Genomic DNA, 27,500 nt, shown 5'->3' on the forward strand with positions numbered 1-27,500 from the left:
TTTGTCTACAACACTTACGTCTTCTCTGTTCGCTATAATTGCGACATCTCAATGATATTTTTATAGAGAGGCGTGGGTTACGTGGCCAAGGCAGGAATGACTCAACAAAAACTGAACAAATTTTATTTCAAGCGCCGCCTTATGTCTGCCAGCCTAGTATCACACCCTGTTAGAAAACGAAACAAGCTCTCTTGTGCCTTTCTACATAGTCGCCAAAGTCAGTACACATTCACCGCCATTTGCTCTGGTTCCTTGTGTGTTGGCACTGCTTTCCAGCTTTGAACCAGGCAAAGCATTCTTTCCTGGGTCTTGGCTTGCACCTATTCGCCTCGCTGTAAAGGAAATTTCTTTTTTTCCCTCGAAAAAGCCGACCTCTTCAGTTTCATGATCTTCGATCTTCCTTTCAGATGCCTTTTCACATTTCGCAAAATGAAAACAAGCGCTGGGAATTTAAATTGCCGCCATTTTGCCGGGTCGTTGTTTCCATGGCAAATTGATTGGTACCAGTCCCTCGCGCGTGCCTCCCTGTAAAGGAAATTTCTTATTTTTCTCGAAAAAGTCGACCTTTTCAGTTTCATGATCTTTCATCTTCCTTTCAGATGCTTCTTTACATTTGTCTGTAAAATAGGTTTTGGAATTTTAAACTAACAACAAGGTTCGTTTATTGTTTTTCACTTAAGGGCAATTCCTCTAAAAACGTTGAGGGTTTGCCACAACATAACTTTTAACCTCTGACATGTGATACGGGAGCCATGGATTTTTCTGTGACCTGGATGTCCACAGCAGGAGCAATGGTTTGTCTGGTAGATGGTGATGCTCTCTCTTTTCCAGCTCTGTCTTGCTTTGCAGGACACACTAAGGTTGTAGTATGATTAATTTTAATTGATATCTAGATCTCTGTTGATGATTGTCCCAGTCATCTGACCTGACGGAATCTTATGGAAAGTGTTGATATCTGGCTCGCTGTCATTTTGACTGTCATTACTTTTAACATGTGAGAAACTGTTTTTATTTGCATTGTTAAACAAATACCTCTCATTAAAGGAGTCACTTAAGAGTTGATGTCAGTAAGGATCAAAGATCGGGCGGACAAAGCTCAAAATTTGATTTCGCCTATACTTTGTACATTGGTAGGCCCAGGTACTATACATATGAAATCAAGGTTTATTTGGCTAAATATTGTTTCGTTTCAAAGAAATTTGATTTTAACTGTAAACGGTATTTTTCGTCCTAATAACCTTGAAAATTGCCAACTTTCACGAAGTTATTGAGTCATTTAGTCGATTGTTTTAAGATGTCTTCACGGATATCCAGTTAATCTAAAGCTATTTCAGTCCACTGATTCCCAAAACAACTCGCTAACGCTGTTCACAAAAAATATATGATTTTTTAAAGAAGCACACCAACATCCTTCTCGAATTTGGTGCAATGGCTGGTCAAAACAACATGTCAGAAATGCCCGCGGTACGCAACGAATCACACCAGAAAACCTTTTGGTATTCTTTAAAAGGATAGTTTTAACTTTCTACAAGCTTATATTTTTGGGATCTTTCGTACTTTTTTCACAAATACTTCTTAAAGTGAGCACAATTCCACCTTCCGCCATCTTGGAATGTCTTACATTACCGAAACAGGCGAAACGGAAGTCACCACTACGGCATCGAACGGTACATATTTTTTCACTTCTTTTGACTAAAGAATCTCCCATAAGCTTTAAGATCAACCAAATTTACCTGTAATCAAGTCCAATGTCAAGAAAAAGCAGCAAGAAACGCACCATACTTCGGCGATTATTGTCTACAATCGTAGTCTGCAAAGACTAAAAGTGACTCCGTGCTGTGACTCGGGCAACGTTTGAACTTTGACGCGCTTCACTGAGTCTCACTTGTGTACCCTTCGCTTGAGCTTTCAATACTCATCCGTTTCAATTTTAGTTTTGATAAGTCTCATTCCATGGGCACTTTTAACTCTCCATCCCGCATCTCGTATAACAATATTCCATTTGTCACGCAATATGTGTGACAAATGAACCGGAAATGAAATTCTCCTCAAACTGACTTAACAGAGTGAATCCTTCACTAAACCGGTCTAAATCAGGTCTAAATTTATGTGGGTAAATTAAATGATCTCAACTTTAACTATAATCACACATATATCTAGAAATATCAAACCGAAACTAATACCATCATTTTTTTAGAAATGACGGAGAAAATGCATGCCTTTGAAAATCTACTGGCTTTCATATATCAATCCTTCGTTAAAAGAAAAAGTTGGGGTGACTAACTTCTTTTTCGTCACCAGAGCTGCTGTCAGTTTTTTTGGCTGGTCAAAAACCACGCAATCTGCTAATATGTACAAAGCCTCTGCTGAAAAACAAAATTGGTTCGCAATTCTTTGCCTTATCTTGTATTTGTTCTTGTTGTTCATTGTTCAGAAGCAAGGAAATTCCTGTTAAACGAGTGGGAATTAAAAGTACAGTCTCTTTATCTGAGCTGTGAACTTATGCATCAATTGTAGCTACGTACAGTCCCCGCGGGCTGACCTCCGGGGTGGTCCGGGGTTGGCCAATGGCCGACCTTCGGGCAAGGCAAAATTTGCTAATGCCCTACCCCCGGGACCGACAAGGGGGAAAATATCCCACAGTGGCCCGTAGGCGGGAAGGGAGGGGGGGGGGGGGACTAGGTGCAGCTGGAATTGATTGATGCATTAGGGCATTGCATTTTGCCTGACCCGTGGTCCCTGAAAACTTAAGTTATAATCACGTATTATAACAACCTCGTTCCCAGGGTTCTCTCCTACCCAGTAGGAGAGAACCCTGGGAACGAGGTTGGTGTTATAACAGGATACAAGCTTACAATTTCTTAGCTCGATTGTTCTAGTCGATTACACTCGAGCACAAGAGCACTCCTTAACGACCTGCGTGATACGACTTATAAGTGGCTTTTTTCGTTTTTCCGTGATATCATCCACGTTTAAGCCAATATCTTCACAAATGTCCCTTAGCACTGCAACTGTTAAGGTAGATAATTTCTCTGTATGAACCAAACTGCAAATGTTACGGGAAAGGGCGACAATGGGGTGACGTAAAGCAATTTCTTCGCTGACAACTTCCTTTAGGTGCGAATGTAAGGCCTCTGCCTCGACTGCACACTGCCCTTCGTCTTCACTTCCACTTTCTTCGTTCGATGTTGCTGACGTTTTTCGAATCCTTGCTGCCAGTCTTGAGAAGAATCCTGCCACCTGCTGTGGCGAAAGAATATCCTTTCCACTGAAAATACGAGCAGCCTTTTCGTCCCTCACTCTTCGCATTTCTTGCGATACCTGTTGTGGATCTGCCTTTTTACCACACTCCTCCCCGATGAGAAACTGTTCTGTGAGGAACTTTCTTTGTTCTTCTGTAAACTGGGTTCTACTCCTTGTTGTTTTAAGAGCCCATCCCATCTCAAGTGTGGAATGTAGTTTATCAACTGAGATTTTTGATGTCGTGTAGAAACCAAAAGTTGGAACTTTCGTTTGCTCTCCAGTTATTCTCGCAGCGTATCCTTTTCTGGCTTTGTCAAACAGTGTTTCTTTTTCTAGCGCGCGCTTGTGCTTTCCTTCGTCTAAATGTGCTTGCAAACTTGAGGACCGCTGGAATGTCTGAATACACCCATCTTCTGGGCAGGTAAAAAGGCCGCTTACTTCCTCTTTCTCTTTTTCTACATCCATGTCTTGTCCTGCTGTCTCTTGCTGGTCAGGACTACTCAGCCGTTGTTCGGACAAAGATTTTTGCTGCACTTCCTTTCTAGGATTGATTTTTCTAAAGCTTGACTGCTGAGAGCGGGTATCAGGAGGCTCCAAAACTTCAAGTGTAGCAGAAAAGATACCATCGGTTTGAATGTCCTTCCATGTTACCAGCTTTCCGGGCCCGATGTTATAAGCCTTCCATGTTGTGATACCATTTGGACAAAACTGGAAGTTATTAAGCGTACTAATTCCGTCCCATTTGATCACGTTTTTGCCAGCAGATAGTTCGGGAGGCTTCACATACTTCACAATAACGCCAGGAATACCGCCATTTGATTCAATGGCTTTTTTCATCTGTGCCGCGTTGTTCACATCTTGCCCCTCGTTTAAGTACACATTGATATGTCCTTTAATTGTTGCGGCCTGGCGGTCGGCTTCTCCCTTGCCCCCTTGTGGATCTGAAAAGTCGAACCTCTCCACCTTGACATTAGAAAGGCTGTTCAACCTGCTTCCTACAATTGTTGACCCACAATGATAACATCCTGCGTTGTCCTGTTTGCAATACACTTTTTGCAGTTGTGGCCGACGCTCCTTTAACATCTCGATAACATCTTGTAAAATGGCGGTTACTGCAACGCTATCCTGAGGGCAACTCTGAAACAGGTGGACAAAAGTGAGCTTCTCAAGCGGGGCATTTGCTTCTGATCTTGTAAAAGCCACTGTGATGTGCCATGGAATACCACGTTTCGCGAACCAGTCACACTGTGATTCGCGAAATTTTCGCGGTAAGAATTTCATCGCCCAGTCCATAACTAATAATGCTGAACTCCGACATATGACATCTAACACGTCATGTTTTGCTTGATCCTGGTTAACTGTTCGCAGTTGGTGAGCTTTCCATGCCAAAATGTCCTTTTCAGCTTGAGCCACTAAACAGATACTGTCATCTCTTTCTTCTTCAGATTGAAGTTCTGCGCACGCTTCTTTTATGGTAGACAGCACCCCGGTTAATTTATTGCATTCGTAGCAGACCTCATCGTGGTTATGGTTACACTTTCCTTGAAAACAACTATTTTTAGGATCACTTAGGGAAAACGTTAAACAGTGATCTGCAACTTCTGATTCCATTGTAACGTGCACCTAAAATGTGAAAGATTATTATCGTCATTATCATCATAGTTATCACTATCATCATAATTTTTACTATGATTTTTCGTTATTAATATCAGCTGCTTTAGGGTAAAATCTTTTAAAAGTAGTAAAAGAAGTTTGAAACTTATTAAAGCTTGTCCGAACCGCTTAAAGGGCGCAAATTGAAGATAGCTTCCGCTTAATCAATGTTTCGAGGTTTAGCCTCAATACTAGTTAGTACAATGCAGCCAGAGAAAGTTGACTTTCATGTTTATGACCAATTCGCTTAAATTTAGCATCAATCCAGCCAAAGTACAAAGTTAATAATCTACTAAAAGAATAACCAAATATTAAGACAGCCTTACCTTGTAATCAGACCGCAGATATTGCTTGGTAGACCGAAGTGTTTGTTTCATTTCCTTGGCCCAGGCTTGTGACTTTGCTTGATCTGCTATCTTGTCTACTATCTCGCTAAGATCTTCTATTGCCTTACTGCCCTGTGCAGAGAAGTTATCCAAGCCCTGTAGAGAGGTGCGCACTGACGCAGAGCAAACGTCTAGTACTTGGAGTTGTGTGCGCTTGCTCATCGGAGTGAAATTGGTCTCGGTACAAAACTGAAAATACTGTTGTGTTATCCGTTCTGGTATTAGCATCCGTACGACGTTAGGTGTTTTAATCACCTCCCCTGTTGAAAGTTTCAGCATCTTTTCTCCAAATGGCATGTCTTGTACTATATGGGAACTTGTAATAAAGTCGAGAAAATGATCAACTTTAGCGAAATCAACCTTCATACGCCTAGTGATATCAGTAGGTACGATCGCACCTCTGCCATGTAACAGTCTATGATGCCGCACGATGTTAAATCTGTAAGGCGTCACCCCGGGAATGTAATGCGTCAGTTCCTTAAGCGATAGTTTATCTGCCAAGATGGACAAAATTTGTCTTCTCGTGCTCCAGTGAGTTGCGTTTAAATAGCTTTCTGCTAAGGCTTCTAAAATTTCTTCTTCGGCTTGTGTTCTCTCAGATGGTAAGCTTTCACCTAATGTGGTCAATAATTTATCACTTTGTCCTGGAGCAATTACTTCAAGAACCTCTTGAACACTTTGTTTTGCTTTACGGCTGTACCTTCTCTTTGTGCGCTCGTTAGCACTTTCCCATGGAACGGACAACTTATGTCGAACAGGGCTAACATCACGAGAGGCTAAAAAATCGTTTAACTTTTTTAAAGGCTCTTTTGCCGTGTCTACTTGGCTTCTATGCGGTGTGTTCTCAAAATCAGAACCTTCCAAATCCGATTCAGGGATGAATATACTCTCTCTTCTTTCATCAACATAAATTACTTGGGCTGCTGCAGTTTCTGCCTAAAATTTCACAAAATTAAAAAAAAAATTCAAAAGTCTGAAGTAAGACCCCAAAATACTTCTTCTTCCAGTTTCGTTGTTGTCAGTACAAACATAAAACAGTTTGAACGTACTCAAAATTGGATTCAAACTAGCTGCGTACGGTTTCTAATATTACAAGGAAAGATCTTTGTAGTTTGTAGACGTAAATCATAGAATGTCATACTTACCAGACTAAGCTCACCTAGATGCTCTGTAAGTTCGTCAAAATCTGATTGTGGCAGGCTGCTTTCAGGGGTATGTGCTTGTTTCGTCAGGTTCTTTCGACACTTAGTACAAATCGCTAAAAAAATATAAAAAATTACATAAATGTTAACCCACTTTTTTTGTATTTTCTCACCCGCACTTGCATTTCTGATTTCTTGCTATGCGATTTATCATTTTTACACACGCCCCTCTCTCATCGTTTTCTTTTTCGACCTTGGTTCAGCGTATCGCTCGGCTGTAATTCTTACTTTGCGAACCACAAAAGAAGAAAAAAACACGCATCAAAAAACCGCCAGCTACGTAGACTATATGCGAGGCTACCCTTCGAAATCGGTAAGGCGCAGCTTGGCTCCTTTCCAGAAATGGCGCCGAAATCACAGTGCTTGAGTGTGAACAAAAGCCCTATCCCGGGTTTGGTTTTCTTGGCGGAACAAAGAAATCTTGCATAGTGTGAACATATGGTTAAAGGCCTGTTTATGTGAAGTGAGCCAGCCCGATTAGCCCAGCTTGCCTGCTTTATCCGGCTGGCTCGGCTTATACCCTGTGTCCTTATAAAATTTTTGCTATGTTTATATGAGAGACCAGGCTGGCGAGATACTGGTTGCCTGAGGAGAGATTTCTGCAAGTGGGTCAGTCCGGCTTCATATATTAACAAAACGGAAATTTTAAAGGGAACCAAGGTATTAGCCGAACCATTCCAATAAGACGGGCCAGCCCAGCTAACTGAACTGACTTACCATTTTAACGACGGCAGAGATATGTTTGATGTGTTATATGACGTCATACGTTATAACCAAATGTTTTACTCCCGCAAGTATTACAAAAGAAGAAGGATTATATTTACCTGAACCAACTGGAATGAATTCACCAGTGGCTTCCAATATGTACTTCGACTGAGCCAAGCTACAACCCCGCTCGGCATTTTTCTTGGATTCTTCACTGTGTCCAGAGAGTTTGCCTGGAACACTGCATACCCGCTTAGACCTTCGCCACCCAATACCCAAACTAACGCGGTGCAGTGGACAGATAGTCATGTCGTGGATATTTTCTGGCGTTTGGAAACAACCACTGCGGGCTAGAATAAGCTCAATTTCCGTTTCGCAGCCACTGAATTGAAGCTGTTTTTTGTGGCTCGATATATTCTTTGAGCATGATACCAAGGGTACGATTTTACGCGACGCAGTCTTTGACTTTGGATCAGCCCCGCATTCTCCACCGACCAAAAGTGAGAAGGTACACGCCATCGCTCAATATTGTAAGTCAACGTTTACGTTTAACGATTAACTCGGCGCTATTTTACTTCCTTGAGAAATTTACGGTGAAAATTAGTTTTTCGGAGAGAGACTTGTAGACTGAAACAATGATAACACAATACCGGTTGAAAATACGCCAAAGTAATTTAATTATCAAGTGCTGCAAACGTAACTATATTTTTGATGCATCTTGTTTATGTCAGTCTCAATCCCAATTTTCATTTTAAGGGACTTTACGCCAGTCCAAATCAAAGTTTTCTCAGTTTTGAAGGGATCTTTAGCCATAGTTTTTTTATTGTTTCAGTTTAAATGCCGTGTTGACAACCGCGAAGTCGCGATGTACTATTTACACAGGTGTTCTGTATTTGCATAATGTCTTCGTGCGGTCAAAAAGAGTTCGTGAAGTCCTTTCCTCTAAAGGAAACGGAATATATAGCGGAGGATTTCAAAGCGGAAATCGCTCATACGTTATTCGACGTTATGTTAAGTCTAATAACGGTGTCAAAGGTCGGTGCGTGACGTGTAGGAAATCAATGTCACGATATCATGCATGGAGTCTCAATCTTATGAGCCACTGCCAAACTGCCTTTAACTTTAAAAATAACGTAAGGGCAGCGACTTAGTGATATACCAAGCTAAATCTCACTTGCACTTATAATTTTAGACTCAGTTAATCCAAAAGTAATACGATTTTTGTACGGTACTTTCTCACAGTTTCAATATGGCGGTCATCGAAAAATCTTGCAAATTAGCAATCTTCGGGGCAGTCGTATCGAAAAACTGAAAAAGATCCCAAAGAAATGAAAATGAAACATAAAACATCTATCCTTAAACTGTAGAGAAAGCTTAGTCTGAGGATATATTTTGGCGTACCGACCGGATTTTTAGGCAAGTCTTTTATGTCACTTTAGAGCGATTCAGAAAAGGCAACGAAGTGCCTTCAACGAAAAGCTCTCTACGAGTCATATAAAATAAATTATCAGTCATTATAGACAATATTTAATTGACCAAGGGACAAGCTATTTATTCATAGTAAGAAATCATTTATAGGCTTTACCCCGCAAACTTGAAAGAGTCACGAATATAGTAAAATTTCGGTTCATCAGAGAGGTCATTTTAGTGCGAAACGGACCCAACCGATTTTATTTAATTCCCCTTATGAACGCAAACATTAGACAAAACTAACCCTATTTTGTTAACTACGATACAATACTCTATCAATGTAAAAAGTATCAGCGGAAACGAATTTTGAGCTGTGTCCGTGATTTTGGGATTATCTCCGATTCTTACTGACATTGACTCTTAAATTGTTTAGTACTTCTAGAAATGGATCTCTACAAAATTGGGCAAAGATTTCCATGTTTTTGCAAGTATCTTAAGTGACATGTTTTCTTGAAAACGAGCAAATGTCAATAATATTATTGTTTTATTTGATCAGTTGCCTGTTGTTTCTTAAACATGTCATATATTCTGATTCCAGTGCTGAAGCCTAAAACTCCTCCTGCTGTGTGTGCTGATCTGGTCAAACCAAGCCTGGCAAGCAACATTCCTGGTTGTTTTCGGAGATTGTGATGAGGAATTCAGCGTTGAATATTTTATTGGTTTTGTGATGAGAAAAAGCCAGTGTTGTTCTTCATCTCTCATTTTTTTCTTGCGTGAGATCCGGCATGATGACAACAGTATTACTGTAAATCGAACGTCAAAGATGTGAGTATGTCAATGATTAATACAAGATGATTGTTCACTTAATACGATTGTACATCACTGTAACTTCTGAGATACAAGATGAACTCTAAAACCATTTATTACTGAAAGTACCCAAGATGTGAAGGAGTCCAACTATTCGCTGTTCTTGTAATGCAGTGTAATTCTTGCTAATGGCGCATCCCATCCACTTGAATTATTGAATGTTGTAGCATTTCAAACAGGATAGGTGAATGGGTCTAGCAGAACTTTCTAATAAGGATAATAGTGACTTTGATATTTCCCCAGGAAGCGAGGTACTGCATCCGATCGAATTGGAATTTAGAAATGTTGGTTTTGAGTAACGTGGAAAACCCACAGAAACCCTCTAGGAGCAGAGCAAAAGACCCAACAACAAACTTAACCCACATGTGTCCAGAATCAAACCCGGGCCACAATGGTGGGTGGCAAGTGCTATAATCACTACGCCTTCCCTACGCCCCTAAAAGATACTCATCTCCTTTGGATGGTACAGGGCTATCAATGTAATAATTATTGTAATTATTTACTTGCCACACCCTCCTTGTTCAATGTTTGATGGAAAAAGCACCAAACAAATATAATTTCGTTTTTTATTCAAGTAAACTGACTTATATTCATTAATACAGCTGTGTGTTATTCTAGTCTTTCTCTTGCTGAGAACGGGTTTGATATTAACTTCTGCTTGTAATAGTGCCCATAATAAATATACAGTACATACAACAATAAAATTAGAGACTTATTTGAGGTACTGTATATTGTGTTTTGTGGTAACACATAACAATACATTAGTTGTTGTGGTTGATGAAGATGAACCAGACAGAGTCAGGCTGTTATCTTTGAGTCCATTGTGGGTCTATCATTGGGTAGTGAAACTAAATCAGTTGAGCAGAATAAAATCTTGAGTATGAAGCAGAATGCCTCTAATCTTGCTCGATGTATGATTACATTTCTCTTTCGGTATCTTTACACGTAGTGCAAAATTTAGGCTAGATTTTTTTCTGGCGTGATGCATGCAAAAGTTCAATGAGTATTTTCCAATCACACGCAGGTTTCATGCATGCAGGTGAATTTTTTGTTTGTTTCATGATCATGATTCTTACGTCTCCACACCCTCATCCCAGCAAGGCTCTACAAGGTGATGACCGAAGTTGGAAAATAAATTCCACTTACCAGCCAGGAAAAAAAATGTGGTGTAACAGCTGCTGGAAAAATGCTGAAAAAATATTCCCGACGATGGACCACTACCAAACGCCAAGTAAAAGGGAAACATCAAGTAGCATCGAAGTCAAATACCATTTTTGCGATTATTTCTTAAAATTAAGACTTATATTCTTTATTTTATTGCCTCGCTCTTGCAAAAGTAACTAGAGTTGTAAAATGTGAGAATGGAGGGCAGGCAAGTGACTTATCCTTGCCGAATGAGTGGGAAGTGGGAAAAAACAGAACTTATTTCTCGCTTTCAAATGATTCCAATGAACAAGCACACAATTCCCTCGTCCAACAGAAGCAACACAAGACATCTTCGCACTAAGAATTATCTTTCTGCCCTTGCCAAAATGTTTACCAAGCGTTTTCCCTCTCAGAGCACAGCCCCCCCCCCCCCCCCCCCACACAAGAAGTTTACCAACACAGAGACCATTGCGACTAACACCATTACGAACTTTATGCTTTGCTCGAGCCCTCGAATGCAAGCTAAAGATTCACATTGTTAGCAACTAAATTTCTTTTGCTTGAAAAGACACACGGCCGATTAGTCTTTCAGGGAGCTCTCTTCAAAAAGAAAACCTCATCCTCGTAGTCTTGTCCTTATCATCGCAAAATGAAAACAAGCGCTGGGAATTTAAATTGCCGCCATTTTGCCGCGTCGTTGTTTCCATGGCAAATTTGCTCGGTACCAGTCCCTCAAGCGTGGAAATGATTCCCGCGTGGGTCGATCATGCGCACTCATTTTGCCGCGATGTCGTGCGTGGCATGGTTGTGCAATGGCTGATACATAATTGATAGCGCATACGCGAAGTTTAAGATAATGTGCACAGGCGGCATTGAACGAAAATGGCGTTGTTGAAAGTAAGCACGAATATGGTGTCTAATACGCTCAAACCACATAGTTTCTCTACTGTATTATTTTTATATTTGTATTTATTTTATTTTTGTATTTGTATTTCAGGAAAGCCCGAGTTCACACAGATATGCGTCTAGTTGGCCTCAAAACCATCGCCATATGTTACCGATGTTAAACAGCTGACGATGTAAAAATGAAAGCTCCACGAATATGGAGAGTGACTGTATGGATACCCACGAAGTATTCAAGAAAGTCAAACTTGTATTCATATCCTTCTTAAAGGGTTATGCCGATTTGGATTGATCGATTTAATCTTTTATGAAAAGAAAAAAGGTTCTCTCCAAAGGGGAATTCTGCCATAACATTCACAACAATGTAGTGCGACCTCACCAGTCTTAGGGTAATTGTGTAGTTCAATGCGAAATTAAATAGATTCATATACAACGAGTTCAAGGATACATAATTTCCTAATTCGGCGTGGTTTTGATAGCATCTTAAACAACACAATGGAGATGTCGTCAAACTGTCCCCCATATTTACATGCATGCAAAATGTGACTCAACTAAGACGGACAAGGCTGACAAGAGGGTTTCTTGAAGTTTAATATTCTATACACGTACCAAAATCGGTCCGCCTTTAATTTGAAAAAAAATTATATACAGAAGTTTCCACCCAAATAGTAGTTTGAATATAGCTTTTATTTCAATGTCGTTTTAAGGTCAATTTTTGGCTTTTATATTTGTCTAGCGGTACGACTGGGAACAGAGAGGCAGCGTTTTTATGGGTAGCCGGACATTTTGTATGTTAACGTACTGTGTTTTGCAAGGTTGAATGAATGATTTTCCATGTCATTATCTAAAGGAAAAACTAGGATCCGCCAAATACTTTTTTCTCTGGGCAAGCCAAAGAGGTTTCCAGAAATAATTATGACTTCACAAATAAATGTTCCTCCCGATAAATTAATTATTTTTCACACACGGTATCTGACGTATCTGTTCCACAGTAAACGTATTTAGACAAGGCAAGTCTCCCTGATGGTAATCAGACTGAAAATAGCGCAACGGTTAAAACAAATGTCAAACAAACGCCGCAAAAACGAACACAATCTCCCGAAACAGTTAACCTATGGCAAAGTTCAAAATGCGAAAATGAAAATTGAAAGGACGCATGGAAACTCGAAGACATATTTCAATTGTTTGGAAAGGTGGAAGCTTCGTACCTCTCATCTATCTTCCTTTCAACATTTTGTCGTGAAGAAAGCATAAATGGGTGCATCTCACAAGTGGATTTAATTAACGGAGCCTCGATCGTTCACAATTCTTTAATGAAAACGGAATCTTTAAAGGCACGATTTACAATAAATTACTAAAACAGATTTGCTATTAAGACTTTTTCAACCATTTTAGATGAACAAACTAAACACACCAGCAACCAGCTCCAGATAAAAGGTCATAAGGTATGATGGCGGATTATTTTATATAATGCTAGGTTTGAAAATGCTAAAAAGAATCTCAAACATGTGAAGTTGTTTCTTTGTTAGTTATTTGTTTGAGCAGGTTGAAGTTTTGGCAGGTATTCAGCTGATGCGGAGCTTCTATACCTACACAAAGGACAGCCACAACACCGGGGACTTTATCCTCGTTTGTAAGCTTGTAAGCTCCTGATATTACTGGAGGATTAACGTCTTTGTGTCTTAATTCCCTTTTTCTCTCAAGCCCTAACTTGGATTTGAAACGGTGATATCAAGCTGAATAACCCAGCGATTATTGCTTAACTAGGATTTAAAACAGTCCCTCTAATCGACAGAATTAAAATCGATATAAGAAAGAAGAAAATTTGTCAGGGAATTCGAATCGATAGCAAAGATTAATTAACGGATTTCAGTCACGTTGTTAGATATGGTTATCTGGAACGAGTTTAAGTTTGGAATGAAGTGAAGAGGCAAATTACCAAGTAAGTTGTTGACCAGATCATACTTTGAGACATTAAAATAATAGAAACAGTTCTGGCAGTCTGTTTTTAGAGCGACTCACTTGCAAGCATGAGTGACCGGACGAGAAAAGACAAGTTTCATCAAGGACACGTCAGAGCAATCGAAGTTTTGGGTAGTTACTGCCTACCTGCCTGGAGTGAAGGAAAAATATGACTGTAAACGCAAAGAAATCGTTTGCCAGTTTTCAAGACGAAAGATAATCCATAGCTCAACATTGCATTTTATACTAGCTCATGTAGACGTAGTAAGACTTCGTCCACGAAGATTGTGTTGAAACTGCTCAGTAATATGTCCGAGATCTGTGTGGTCGGTGCAAAAGGAATAAGCCGAATGCAATAAAAATGATTTTAATCTTCGACGACAATGCGGAGATCTTTTTTTTTTTCCCCGCGAGGGTTTTGATCAAAGTATACAGGAGAGGAAAGTGGCCATATCAGAGGGCACGCAAACCAGAATATTAGAAACCATGGTGTTCGTCTAAATTTTGAGCATATTAACACTTATAACGAGAAAATAAAGTTGAGGAAGCCACATCCATAATAGAACCAATGGAACTAAGAAACATTTCTCACGGTCATTCCGTGCAAGATTCCAGCGTACAACATATGAAATCCTATTTCAGTAGGTAAAACCTTGAGGCCAACTAAATCTAAGTTCATTTTATCACGAGGAAAGAATAGCATTTAATAATCATTTCCACTCACAACAAAACTGTTACCCGACTATTAGATGAAATAATGCTACAATGCAAACCGGCGAAACGAGGCTCGTTGCCGAGAGACAAATCCCCCAGCCGAAAACTTTTATGGGAAGCTAAATATTGAATCATTTGAATAGAAATGAGGATGATTTTTTTTTCTAAAATATGAAAAAGGTTTTCTCTTAAAGACGAAAAGAGCAGGTTTAATTCTCTTGTCATGACTGACATTAAAAAACGAGGTTCTTGTCCTTAATATTGAAAACCCCACATTATGGATTGTAATATTAAACTGTATGGCGAATATTAGTTTGCGGTTGTTTCTTCGAAAACACAAAAGCACAGAAACGAAAATAAGATTTAATGTAGTGAAAGGGAAAATTTGAAGAAAACAAACTCGTAACCAGCTTAAGTCGTTGTTTTCAAGAGCATATATAGCGCTACGTTTTAGTGTGGCTACTGAAAAATCATTAATGCGTGATTGTAAAATCCGGTGTTCATCTCATGGGAATTAATTCACATCCACAGGGTTGTCGTCTTTGCAGTCTCGAAGGCCACTTCCAGCTATATAAAGAAAAAAGATTCGTTCGAACTCTGTCTCGACGTTACTTCTGCTCCACAGGGGACTGAGCAACAAAGTTAAGTGGTAGAACACGCGAAAAGCGCGTGCGGCAAGCAGGTGTTCTATCCAACCAGAGCTCAACGGTGACAGCGTCAGTAAGTTACTTGCGTTTGATTGGCGTCCAGTAGCAATTAGCAGCGAGATTGATTTCATTTCACTCAGGCGCTGTATTTTTCTTGTAACACTGTGAGCTGAGTAAGCGGTCCACTGACAGCTTCGAAAGCTTGCCCCTGATTGGCGCCAATTTGGAAAGGACTACAGTTTGCAAGCCTCCGAAATGACCGCTGTTTATTTATATGCCCATTTTTGCCTCCCGCCTACTGAAGGGTATTTACATGGCTCATAAATATAATGTTTCTTAAATCCATTCTCAATATGTCGCCTCCACAGGAATTACACAGTCAGATCTAGTCAGCGTTTTTCGTATTTTCTACGTATATCTGCCTCAGGACTTGGCCTTGAAGGGCGACAGAATAAAGAATGCCAATTCGCCGTGGACGCGGTTTTGCCCCGCAGAACACCTTTTTAGAAACGATCTTTCAGAAGTTCGACCGAGAAAGTAAGTAAATGAAAGCCCTAAACAGTAAACTCGCAATGTTTTTAGTACTGCGTTCCAATTCCATTCAACCAAGGAGCGGTTTTGGGAGATCACAATTGATTTCAACGACTGCCTCGAAACACATTAATCCATCACCGCGCGCCAAGCTTTTAACCAGTGCTTATTGCCTAGTTGATTGTTAGCAATAATACTCAGCATTTCCTGCATGATTCTATCTATCCAGACAGCAACTTCGTCCTTGGTAGCGCTCAGGAAAAGAACAATTATCCCATAGTATATTGCAGCGATGGATTTTGCGAGCTCACTGGATTCACTCGAAGTGAACTTATGCGACGCAGTTGTGGTTGTAGTTTCTTGTACGGACTCGAAACAAACAAAGAAGACATAATCAGCATAGAAAATGCACTCAAGATCCAAATCGAACTTAAGAAGGAGATTATGTTCTACAGAAAGAATGGTGAGTAAAGAGACAAAATTCCCTTGTTTTTATCAACGGTGGTTAAAAGATGTTTCGCCCCGTCAAAAAATAAGAAAGATCTTTGACGTTTGCTTATTTGAAGCCAAAAAGCCGATTTGCTCGAGAGAAAACCGACGTGTCTTTGGTGTACAGATGCGGCGGAGGCTATGCGAGAAATCAGCTAATTTTCTGATACAGTCCTTCACCAGTAAGAGTAAGTCAGACCGGCCTTACTAGGATTCTAAAAAAAACAATCGCAACAACAGCATATCGTTATTCCAGATTTTTTTATCGTAAGTTTCAATTAAAATTGAGCATTATGGGGCTACACAATTCTACCAAACAATACAAAACAACCCAGGAAAGATTTACATAAGAAATTATTACAAAATTCTCGTAATCGAAAATTTATCTCGGCAGCTTCGATCGCTGAATTGAAAAATAAATCTTTAGGAAAAAACTGACAACATCGATATTTTTGAAAGACTTGAGTCAATTTCTTTGTCAATATCAGACGGTCTAAAAAATGGAGGAATAAATGAAGCATGAAAATAAATTGGCATGATATCATCAAGCGTAACCTTCCTTGACTGAAAATTAAATATGGCTATCAAAGATATTTGAACGGAGTTCAGCTCCACTGCTGTGATCGTTAACAAGTGGATAAAGGAACAATACTTCTGAAGGAAGAAATCAAAATTACATGCATTACAGAATTGTTAATCATCATCGGTTGAAAGCATCGAATTTAAGTCAGATAAACGTATGGTAAACTGTGTTTGTTGCTGACTTTACGTTGTGTTTGGTTCACATACTGTCGCCGAATGCACCGACCTGTAACGACGGCCGTTCAGGTCAACCGACGAAAAATAAGCTTTGACGGCAATGGAACGAAAAAGGTACAAACGCCTCTTAAACAAGGACTATCTTGGTGACGTGATTATGTAGAATAACGGACTGAGAACTTCCTTCAGGTAATTTATAGCTCTACTTTCCGATCAGTTAGGAACCGCTAACAAATCACTGGATTTAAAGAACGAACATTAACCGGTTTCAGGGCATATTCCCTTTTGTTCTGCTGATAATAGAAACCAACAAACATTGACCATTATCACACAGGGAATTTTTTTTTCGTTCCGTTGATACAGCGTATTTTGCTCTGAGCACGGCAGGTATTAATGTATGGACAACAAGTTGCAACTATTTGACTTCAAGTTGGCAAGCTGATGAAAGAACCAAACTTTAATGCCTTGAGCGTTGCTGCTTTCAAATTTGAACTTCAAGCCATTAAAATCGTTAAATGACCAACGAAGGTCGCCCAGTGAATAAACGACGGAAAGAGGTCGCGAAAATACTTTATTAAACGTTAAGGACCAAAAATTCCAGCTTTCTTTGATCGAATGCACAAAGATAAATGCGCGTAAAAAATGTATCACATACGTTAGAACGTGGTTTAATTTAAAATCAGCCAACCCTAGAAGAAAAGCAAGAGTGCAAATGCTACTGACATCAAAACAAGTTCGAAATTGACGTTCTGTTTAGTTTTCAAAGTCCTCAGTCAATATCAAAATCACACGAAGAAGATTAAGGTTGCTTTGCCTCTTCAACGGAGTACTTTATGTTACAAATCGATGAATAATATCGGAAATCGGTTTTCCGTCTCAACTGTTTCTACTAGATCAGGAATTCTATTAACTCCTCAACCAAGCAAGGAAAAAATATTTATTTTGCGGGGGCTAATATATAAGCTCGGCAAACATTCTTGGAGTCAATGAATGAGGAATCTCATTCGACGACGCAAGAAAAACTCCATCCGCTGTACAGAGGCATTACTAAACCACGAAACAGCTAATTTTTTTTCTACTTTTTTTTTTTCGAACACCGAAACTCACAAGGAAACAAATTCAGCAGATGTTGGTCCTGTTGAAAATTTTGTGGCATCTGCAAAAAGGGCAGGCTCAGTGTCCAGTCGTGGGTGTCTCGATGCGCAATCTGGATACAAATTTAAGTCTTGTTTCAATTTTTGCTGTTTCGCAGTTTAGTAATGCCCAGCTGTATAGATATGCAAATAAAGAAGCTTTCTAATAGGTATACGAGTTTATTTTTCATAAATCATAATCATTGAACAAAGAAGGCATGGAAGATTTACTGATATACCAAATTTTGAGAAAAGTTTTCAAAATACCGCGTGTTTTTGAATGGGTATTTCACCACTGTTTTCAAAAGACTTCGCGGAAACCAATTTGTTTAATTTTGCTTTTTTGCATATTCCAATTTGGCTAATGACATCAGAAAGCACGAAATCCTCAGAATTACGCAATAGAGACATTCAACTGAAAATTAGGAGAATACTCTTTGTATATTTATACCGTTTATGTCTGCGCTGTTGCCAAAAATCTTCCTTCGCTACAACTACCCGGTAGTAAGTTCAGTCATTGCTATGGGAGATTCATGAACATGTTAATAACCAAATCGTAGGGTCAATCTGATCGATGTCTCAATTATTTCGGACATCGACGAAAAAAACGAAAAAAAACCTCGACAATGTTGTACACAAAACTCTTTGCTTTCAAAGCGCCTCACTTTACAAATAGCGGAATAGTATTGGCTCTACGAGTCATTACAAGCGATATTAAATACGCTCAAAATAAGCTTCGCTTTTTCAAAAAAGCCGACCGACTCATTAGACTTGACAATAAATCTAAATGGGGCTGCCAACTTAAGGAAATAAAACCATCCTCACCATCAAGGTTTCCTAAAGTTCTACAGGTAAATTATGATTTAAATTGTCCAGGGTATTTTCTCCTCCTCTCTTGAAGTTCACGATCTACATTGCGATTAATGTGAATACATGAAAAGAGTATTACGAGCCTTTCAAGTGACAAAAGACAGTCAGTCGTATATGAATACAAGGAAACTGCTTTTGGAACCGTAACTCCTTTCTGCAGCTCATTTAATCGAATAAATTTGGGTATTTATATATGTATTTTTTCTAATTCAGTAAGGTTTATGGAAGCATGGTGAAACTGTCAAAATGTCAGCTATTGGATTTTATTACTGGCAAGTGTGGTTTTGTGGATTTTGGAATTTTTGACGAGTTTTAAAGCATCTTTAAGAGTGAATCTTGAACTTCAAGTTTGTAAAGCTTTTAGATTCCAAGCGGATGGATCAAAGCCTGAGTACGCAAAGGATCAAAATGGAAATGCTCCATTATTTCGACTGATGAATACGTTTTATCGTTTTGTGTTGTAAGCCGCTTTAATTTTATGGGATGCACTTAAAATCTCGCTGTCAAAGGTGATAAATAATGAACCAGAGAATGCGGTTATTAGTGTAAGAAGATTTGCGAACATTCATAACCAGCCAAGAAAACTTTACAATTAAAAAAGTGTACTTTTGAGAATTTTATTGTGCAAGAATTTTTTTTCGTTACAGTTCCGGAACGAAGCTAAATACACTCTAATACTAAAAACAGGCAAGCATGGTAAATTAAATTTACGTGCGCTACATATGTACAGCGAAAATTGTCCCTTTTTGTAAGAGGATTTTAAACTGTAATTTCGCTATGTGCGAGACGTAGAAGGACCATTAATAATTTTGTTTTTTCAAGATTCTGTAATTTTCAGCCTAGCGTTGAAAAGAGATTTCTTTTCAGATAAGAACTGAAGATTTCACTGATTCTCATTTCAGCCCTGCGGGGAGGCAATTAAAAGAAACTAATTGCTGTCACACATTTTCACGATAAGACTTCCTATTTCTACTTCAATTTTTTTTCCTCGTTTTGCATTCCTTTTAAGACCATAAAAAAATTTCCAACAAAAAGAAACATGCTCTAAGCTTTACGCACTTAGATCCAAACTGCAAAATTTCCCCTGTTTTTAACTTGTGCAAATAAGCCAAGAGGCAAGAACTTATATATGTCGCGCACAATTTTGTAATATTTGAATCTGAGCTAAAAATTAAACAATAAAATAAAACCTGTTTTTTTTTTTTAACCAAACCACAAATCAGTTACTTTTTCGGTTGGCTTTTATCCTGTTGATAAGCTTTTCGCTGTAAAACAAAAGATAGGCGTCGCGATGAGTCCTGAGTGCAGAGACTGTTATGAGATTCGGAAATTAGTTTATGAAACTAATCACTCCTTGCAATAGTATAGGTCATCAAACAGGTTTTTGGTCTCAACTGCGCTTACCTGTTTTGCATACGAGTTGGATGTTTGTTTACGTTTTTGAAGAAGTAATTCACTTTGGCTGAGATGTTTCTTATCATTAAAGGCGAGAAGGAGAAAAGCAGAGCGACGGCGTGGGGGAGGAGGAACTAAAGACCAAATAACATCTTGTCTGAAAATTTAATGGATGAAATCCTTCGTAAATGAAACTTACTGAAGTTTATATTTATACATAAATACAAACCTTGATCTTTGAAAATTTGAAAAGAAAGGTCCAAATCTGTCATTGACCACCTTCAGGTATCGTGAAAGGATTTCTAGTTTAGTGGGACAGTTTATCACGCCCAGAAAAACGAAAAAAAGAAATAAGAATATGAAGGAAATTGCTATTTTCGGCATTATAATCTTCATCATCATCTTCTCGTCGTCATCACAAACACCACTACAATTATCCTTATTGTTCTCAGAAAAGATGTTATAAATCTGGCCTCGGTTGTTCAAACGGTGGATAACGCTATCCACTGGATAAATCACTTTCCAGCTAATAACCACTAGCAAAACCGATTGAGTTATCCAGTGGATAGCGCAATAAACCCTTCGAACAACTGGGGGCTGGTCTGTAAATCTCTGTGATCCCTGGCTTATAAACCAGTGCAAGGAAGGGTTACATTTTTGCAAACGTTGGCCGTGTAGCACTTATATTTCAACAGACTTAACTATTAAAGTGTAATGTGAAGTGCTAGTTTTCTACCCATATAGACCATGTGAGCATTAGCCCTACTAATGGAATTGGGCCCCCACAAGGACAGAAAAAAAACTCTGGTAGGTAGTGGGTTCAATTCCCACCCTGGTCCGATTTTTTTCTCTGTCCTTGTGGGGGCCCAATTCCATTAGTAGGGCTAACGCTCACATGGTTTATATGGGTAGAAAACTACAATAGCACTTCACATTACAATCTAATAGTTAAGTCTTACAAACCAGTGGCAAGTTAGGTATATCACAGGCGCTTTGTGTAACAATGCTGTAGGACATTCTACTCCAATTTCAGTGATCTAAACTTTTGTGTCCCAGTTAAGAAATGGCGCCTACCAACAGTTTCCACAACACTGTTGAGTGCTATATCGTACTTGAAAGGATTGTAATTTCATACTTTCTCGTCTTCTTTGTTTTCATGAATGTCGAATGGACGTAATGGATCAGTCAAATTTGCTATTTTCCTCACTTTATCCGCAACGGTTATGTCTGGCTCATTGTTCTTCAAGACCTCACCCGCTGCACTGAAAAACCCCATGTGGAGTACCCTCTCGCGTTTGTGATCGTACCATTTAACCCCACTCTCAAATTCCCACTTCTGACAAAGCTCCTAGTGGATCATACTGGCAACATCATCGTGCCTCAATTTCGTACATTCACTTTGTGCCAAACTCGCGTACTCAGCCATTAAAGAGTCCCAAAAACCGTTGAGACAACCCAACAAAATTTTACGCCACTCTGGTTTGGAGAATTATGAATGTACCTTGCAAAAAGTTACTGAATTCAAAGACCCAACGTTTCTTCTTGACAACAGAAAGACTTGAATCAAAAATTCCAAAGAATTCTTCACAAAAGGAGACATGCAAGACTTGTTCAGTCTTGATTCTTTTAGCAATCTGGATCACCTTCCTTCCCTCGTAGAGAACTGACTTAAGTTCCTCCTTCCGTTTTGAAGCATAAACCCCAAAAACAAACGGTCTAAACGGAGGCAATATCTCCTATTATTTCAAAAGCATGTCCGCACTTAAAAGAGTGTGTTCAAGATTCCATCTTAAGAGAATAGTAATCATGATACAAATAGAAGAAGACGACATGAGCCTAAGGTATCTGGCTTTAAAATGAAATGTCGATCCACACCGCTGTTAGTGTCATTCGACCTAAATGTTAAAGACACGTCAAGTTACGTAAATGTGATCACGCGATGTATTTTTATTTCAAACCGCCAGCTTTCTTCGCCGTAAAATCTAAATTTTCTTCATTTCCCCTCGCAGTCGATGACTTTTTAGTTTTCTGTTTTATGGACATTATAAATACAGGAAGCCTACTTCTAAAAGCTTTTTACCCAAAATATTTCTAAACCACTTTTCAGAGATAAAGTGAGTACAAATTTGACTTTTGATCACCAACATGAAATACATTTCCCCGTAAATGTATAGGAGTGCGCACTTTTCTTTCTGTTTCCCATATCATTGTCATTTTAATAAACAATATCCTTATTAACAGCAAGTTATATTCCATTATACAGCACTTCGGAGGAAATGCAATATATCAGCGGACACGTCAATACCATAATGATCAACTAGCTCCCTACATAAGTCATATATTGATTGCTGAATGATATTAATCTTTGGCAAAATTGAGCGTTAAGGAATAAATTTTCACCCTGGCTCACTTTGGCAATAGTGTCATCATACTTTTTCCTTTAAGATGGTTTAAAATATCAATATACCTGCCCACATTTTTTTTTTTTTTTTGCCCACACCCAATTTAATTTCTAGTGAACACGTATACTGCGTTTTTCTTCAACCTCGTGTAAAGGGTTATTTGAAAACAATCACTAAGGATCTTACAGACGCGACCAGAATTAGCGACCCAGTTTTTTAATGAGCGACCTCTCCTTTCTCCATTGTAACAAAGTACTGACGTTATATGCCAAAACGGAAAAAACCTTTGGCGATCTTATCAAGAATTACAAGACTCTTTTATCTTAAGCCGTTACTCTAACCATTAGAAGCAAGTCGGCTTATGTTCTCTTAAAACATTTCCAAGTTCCCTATTCATAACAATGAAAATGGGAACCACTGAAGCATCGTTTTATCGATGCTTAAAACGATCACGTACAAGACAAATTACAAGCCCGGCTTAATTATCATAAAACATGCGACGAGCTCAAGTAGACACATCAGTCAAATCGATCTAATTGCACCGAAACAGATTTTTACATAAAAGATGAGAGTTTCAATATATATATGCATGCTTGACGTTTAAAAATTCCATAATTTTTCTTCCCGATTCTTTTAACAGGAAAAGAAAAAGAACATCCGAAAGAAGAACGTTAATAAATTTTCAAGAGATAAACTTTCAATGATTCAAGAGTGATAGCAAGGAAAAAAGAAGTCTTGAAGTCACATAATTAAATGCTACCCGTTTTGGTACACCGGTCTACACCTTGCCGGCCTATCAGAATAAGCACGTGTTCAGAGCAAACCTTTTCATATTTTAGGGGCTGTTTACATGGAGGTAGGAAGATCCTAGCACTAGGAAGATCCTAGAAGGCGGATCATCCTAGCACCATATGTTTTCTGTATTCAGTTTACATGCAAGAGGTCGTAATTGGCCCTAGGAAGATCCTAGCGCTGGGAATATCCTAGCACCATGTAAACTGCCTTCGCTCGGAAGTTCCTGGTACTATGGACAAAAAACAAACATGGCGGCGGCCGGGTGTTCACGGTATTCAGCTACCAAAGGTCGACAATTTCGTCTGGCGTTGCCACAGGACGATTCTAATGATTCTGATGACCGCCGACAATATTCAGGACCAGTTTTGTTTCAAAGATACACCACCCAAACGAGAGTGGAAAGTAATCGATCGACAGCATGCAATGTCGAAAACGCTGCGAGTCAAATACATTCGAATGAGTTGAGAGATTGCCAGGAGGAAGATGAAAAGGAAGTTATTAAAGCTAGTAAGGAGAGTAGAAGGACCCAAATTACATGTTTGTTGTTCTCGCCCGCCATCTTGCTTCTTTCATTCTCTACTTCCACCAAGACAGAAATTTCTGCATGTAAACCAAACGAAAAGTTGTTTCGCCTTCTAGGATCTTCCTAGTGCTAGGATCTTCCTACCTCCATGTAAACAGCCCCTTAATATCTCTATATCCCGCTGGATTCCCAGGGGACATTGAAACTGAAAATAACGAAAGTTAAGGCCCAAGCAAACGGCTTCAAAATCCTCTCGACTTTGTTGAACGGTGAAGGATGCTAACTACTGGGGTGGACAAACATTTTCAACTCATCATCAACATTTGATTCCACAAAGCTTCACGAGAGGCCTTGTATTCAGTCCCAGGCTGCAACCGCGGTTGTTACTATGGCTACATACATACACGCTTTATTGACCACTTTCCCACAGGGGCTTTTCAGCGTCAAAAGCGGAGCCCCCGTTTCTAAACTCAGAAAATAATATAGTGTATATGGAAATAATTTTGCTTCTGCATAAAGTACAAAATTAATCGTCAGTAGTGTATACAGTTTACAGTGATCAAACACCTCTGAGCTGACAGCAGTAAAAAAAAAAAAGCTATGCAAACAATAACCAACAATTTTAATCAAACTGAAATTAATGCGGTAATCTCTTTCACAACATTTTCCGTTTGACTGACAATCTTTACTCCCTCTCTCTTCAGTTTAGAACAACAGCAAAAATTACTAATTGAAAAGTCAAGCTAAAGCGTAGTAATTCGCTTACTCGACTGCAATTTCACAATCAAACAAAACAGCTTACGACTAGAATCCATTTTACACAAAAAGCATATAAATCGAAAGGTATTAATTTAGTGTGGACAGTCGCTCACCTACGCTGACGTCAAAGCCAAAATTTCTCGCATGGCATGGTACTCTGCTGAAGAATCGTTTTATCGATCTTCAAATGATCACGTCCAAGACAAAGAATACTGTATGATTTTACGTTAGGAAAATAGAGAATGGATAATATTTTCCAGATCTGTTCCTATTTTAATTAATGCAATTTATCCAAGCCAAGATCACCAAGAAATACTGAACTAAGCAAATAAACAATATTGATGTAAATATACTAAAACAGCCTAAACATGTTAGATAAAACCGTCAGAATACTATGTTATAAATTGATAAACTCTGGGAACATGTAAAAGGCTCTATTTCTACGGCTGTAATCCGCACTCTACAGGGCACCCAACTTCCGTTAAAAGCCCGCTGAGTTCGGTTGATTGGAATTTAAGTCCAAAGGTTGGCTGGAAAAGAATGTTTATTTAAGTTCCCTTAACAAGCTTAGAGTTATGGCACCAGCTGAAACATTATTTTGACATTCTTGATTTATGAAGTGCAGATTACAAATACACGTTTTTCGTTAACCGAATGTGATCACAATCAACCTTTTTTCAACCCTAATTCCAGACGAAACTCGCCATTTTTCCTTCGCAGGAATTACTAGAATTTATAAAAGTACTTGTTCGTGATTATCCGACCTAAATCAAACATAAATATCGCTTTCAACGGGCGTTTAAGGTTAATTGTTGCGCAAAACGATCCAATCTTGCAAAACTACATGAGGTCGACAAAAATATTCGAATTTCGGTGATGAACAGGACGATGTTAACTGATTTTAAGTAACAGCTTTCTGACTACAGGATGGACCTCGTTTCAGTTGTTGAAAGGCGAATAGACAGGGGTACCCAACAATAATATAGTTCAAAACCACGTAAACATATCATTGTTAAACGTATTTTAGTATTTAAACGGTAGATATAGTCATATTTTTATCCCCTAATTTTTTTAAATCCGTTTGGATCTCCTAGCTGAAAGTTTAGTGATTCGAAAATTCTAGGGATCAAAATTAACCTTTTCGAAAATTTCAGCCAGAAAAAAGGCTCCCGAAAATTCTAGGTGACCTTTTTAGGGTTAAAATCCGTTAAAAGTGGGCAATTATACCATTGTTCAGATGTTCGAAAATCCTAGGACAGGCAGGCAAGCAAGAAATTTTACAACAAATGTTCCGAAAATTCTAGATCTCAAATCGTCTTCCGAACAGATATTTTCCGAAAATTGACGTTGGGTGCCCCTGAATAGAGGTTACATCTCGTGCTTATTATTGGCAACTATTTCATGTTAGTGGTCTTTTAGAATTCAAAATAGAACGAAAACTCAGCAGGGTGTTGATCCTTTGCGCGAAGGAAAAACAAAACACAATACTTGTTGACGAGTCGAAGCTACACTACAAATTTTCAGCCAAACATAAAATGGCTGGGGCCTTCTCAGAACAATGGCTCCCTTTGATACGGAGACAGTTTTGGTTTCCCCGCATGGATTCGAAAGACTAAACTAATCACACATTACTAAATAACTGTTGGGGGTGATGAATTTAACTGTCTGTTTATTTGTATTGTGTGAAGGTAGAGTTGTTGAACAGGTGCAACAAAGTTTTTAGTTTTCAAGCAAATGAAAAAGTGACAATTTGCAAATTTCAAACAACACAATGATTAATATAACATGGCCTACAAGACATTATTGAAGTGAACTTCAGCACAGCGTGAATCTGTAAATTTTCATTGCAAAAGAAGAAACTTCTCGGCTTAGGTTTCCAACCGACACCTAATAGGTGTAGCACTAGTATAAAGCCAGAAAATGAAGTGTGACGCGTGACTTGAACTCGTTTTCGCGCGCTTTATAGCGCCGGTGATTTGTATTCTTTTGAGATATGACTGGCTCAATTTAATTGTCTGCGTCTGCGGTGATTGACCAAAGTAATTACTTTAATTGTTTCATTTTTTATGCTTTCTCAAGAGAATCGAATGAAAGGGAACTGAACTGTGCACTGCGTCGACTTAACACTAGTCCTGCGTCTTCTCTGTATGGCGCTATTTTCTTTTCAGTATTTCTTTTTACACAATCACGTTTTGACACCAGATTGAGCGTTCTTTTCAAGTTGCATGGTAGTGGCGTTACCTTCAGTGTATAGAGTGTTCTCGCGTGACGTCACGGAGGCCATGTTGGTGTCCCCAACTAATCCTTCGGGAATTGAGTTTTATTATCATGCAAACGTTTTCTTTTGTTTCGGTGGAAAAAAAGGTTACTGATCACGTGAGTTTACCCTACAGAGTGACAGGAACGTTAGTAAATGAATGGGAAAATTTTTCAAGACCCAAACCCTCAAACCTACAATCTCAACTGTCGAAAGAAGGGACTGATCCTCGCAGTTATCTGGACAATTAAAGCAATTGTCTCTTAAGGACGATGGCTACTATTGTTATTGCGCATACTTTCTGCGGATCTCGAGATCGATACTCGAGTTTTCTATCGGTTATGCTTACTAATACAGGAAGATTTTTGCGCGGTTTGAAACTATGCAGAGAAAGTAGATCTTAATAAGTACTCTTGGTATCCAAAAAGAAAACTGGGGATAACCATGCATTTTTCAGCGATAATTAAGTCTTAATTTGAGAAAGAACGCCACACATGGCTTTGTATTTTAAAGCTTTTTACAAATATTGTTCATGGATTATCTTTGAAAAATGCTTGGTTACTCCCAATTTTCTTTTTCGAGTTCAATAACGCTTGTTAAGATCTACATTTCCCGTATAATCATAAACCGGGGCAAAAATACCTTTGAATTAGTAGGCACCGTCCTTAGAGACACCTGAAAAATTCAGGCACCAGTTGTTCACTATCCAGAGTACCTTCACACCTTTTCAATAAATGTGCTTAGAGTGC

The 27,500-nt window shown here is 38.9% G+C and overlaps 1 protein-coding gene across 1 annotated transcript in view; it reads left to right on the forward strand.

The window, feature by feature from the left end:
• The first annotated feature begins 12,490 nt into the window (after window positions 1-12,490).
• The window catches only part of LOC138049760 (potassium voltage-gated channel subfamily H member 8-like), a 29,919-nt gene continuing 14,909 nt past the window's right edge, over window positions 12,491-27,500 (forward strand). Inside the window, exons 1-3 of the mRNA XM_068896175.1 lie at window positions 12,491-14,911; window positions 15,207-15,375; window positions 15,599-15,832. Coding sequence (XP_068752276.1) covers window positions 15,297-15,375; window positions 15,599-15,832 — 313 coding nt within the window. The 5' untranslated portion in view covers window positions 12,491-14,911; window positions 15,207-15,296. The remainder of the gene's footprint in view (window positions 14,912-15,206; window positions 15,376-15,598; window positions 15,833-27,500) is intronic.

This window comes from Montipora capricornis, chromosome 5 (assembly GCF_036669925.1).
Source record: "Montipora capricornis isolate CH-2021 chromosome 5, ASM3666992v2, whole genome shotgun sequence".
Classification (NCBI taxonomy): domain Eukaryota; kingdom Metazoa; phylum Cnidaria; class Anthozoa; order Scleractinia; family Acroporidae; genus Montipora; species Montipora capricornis.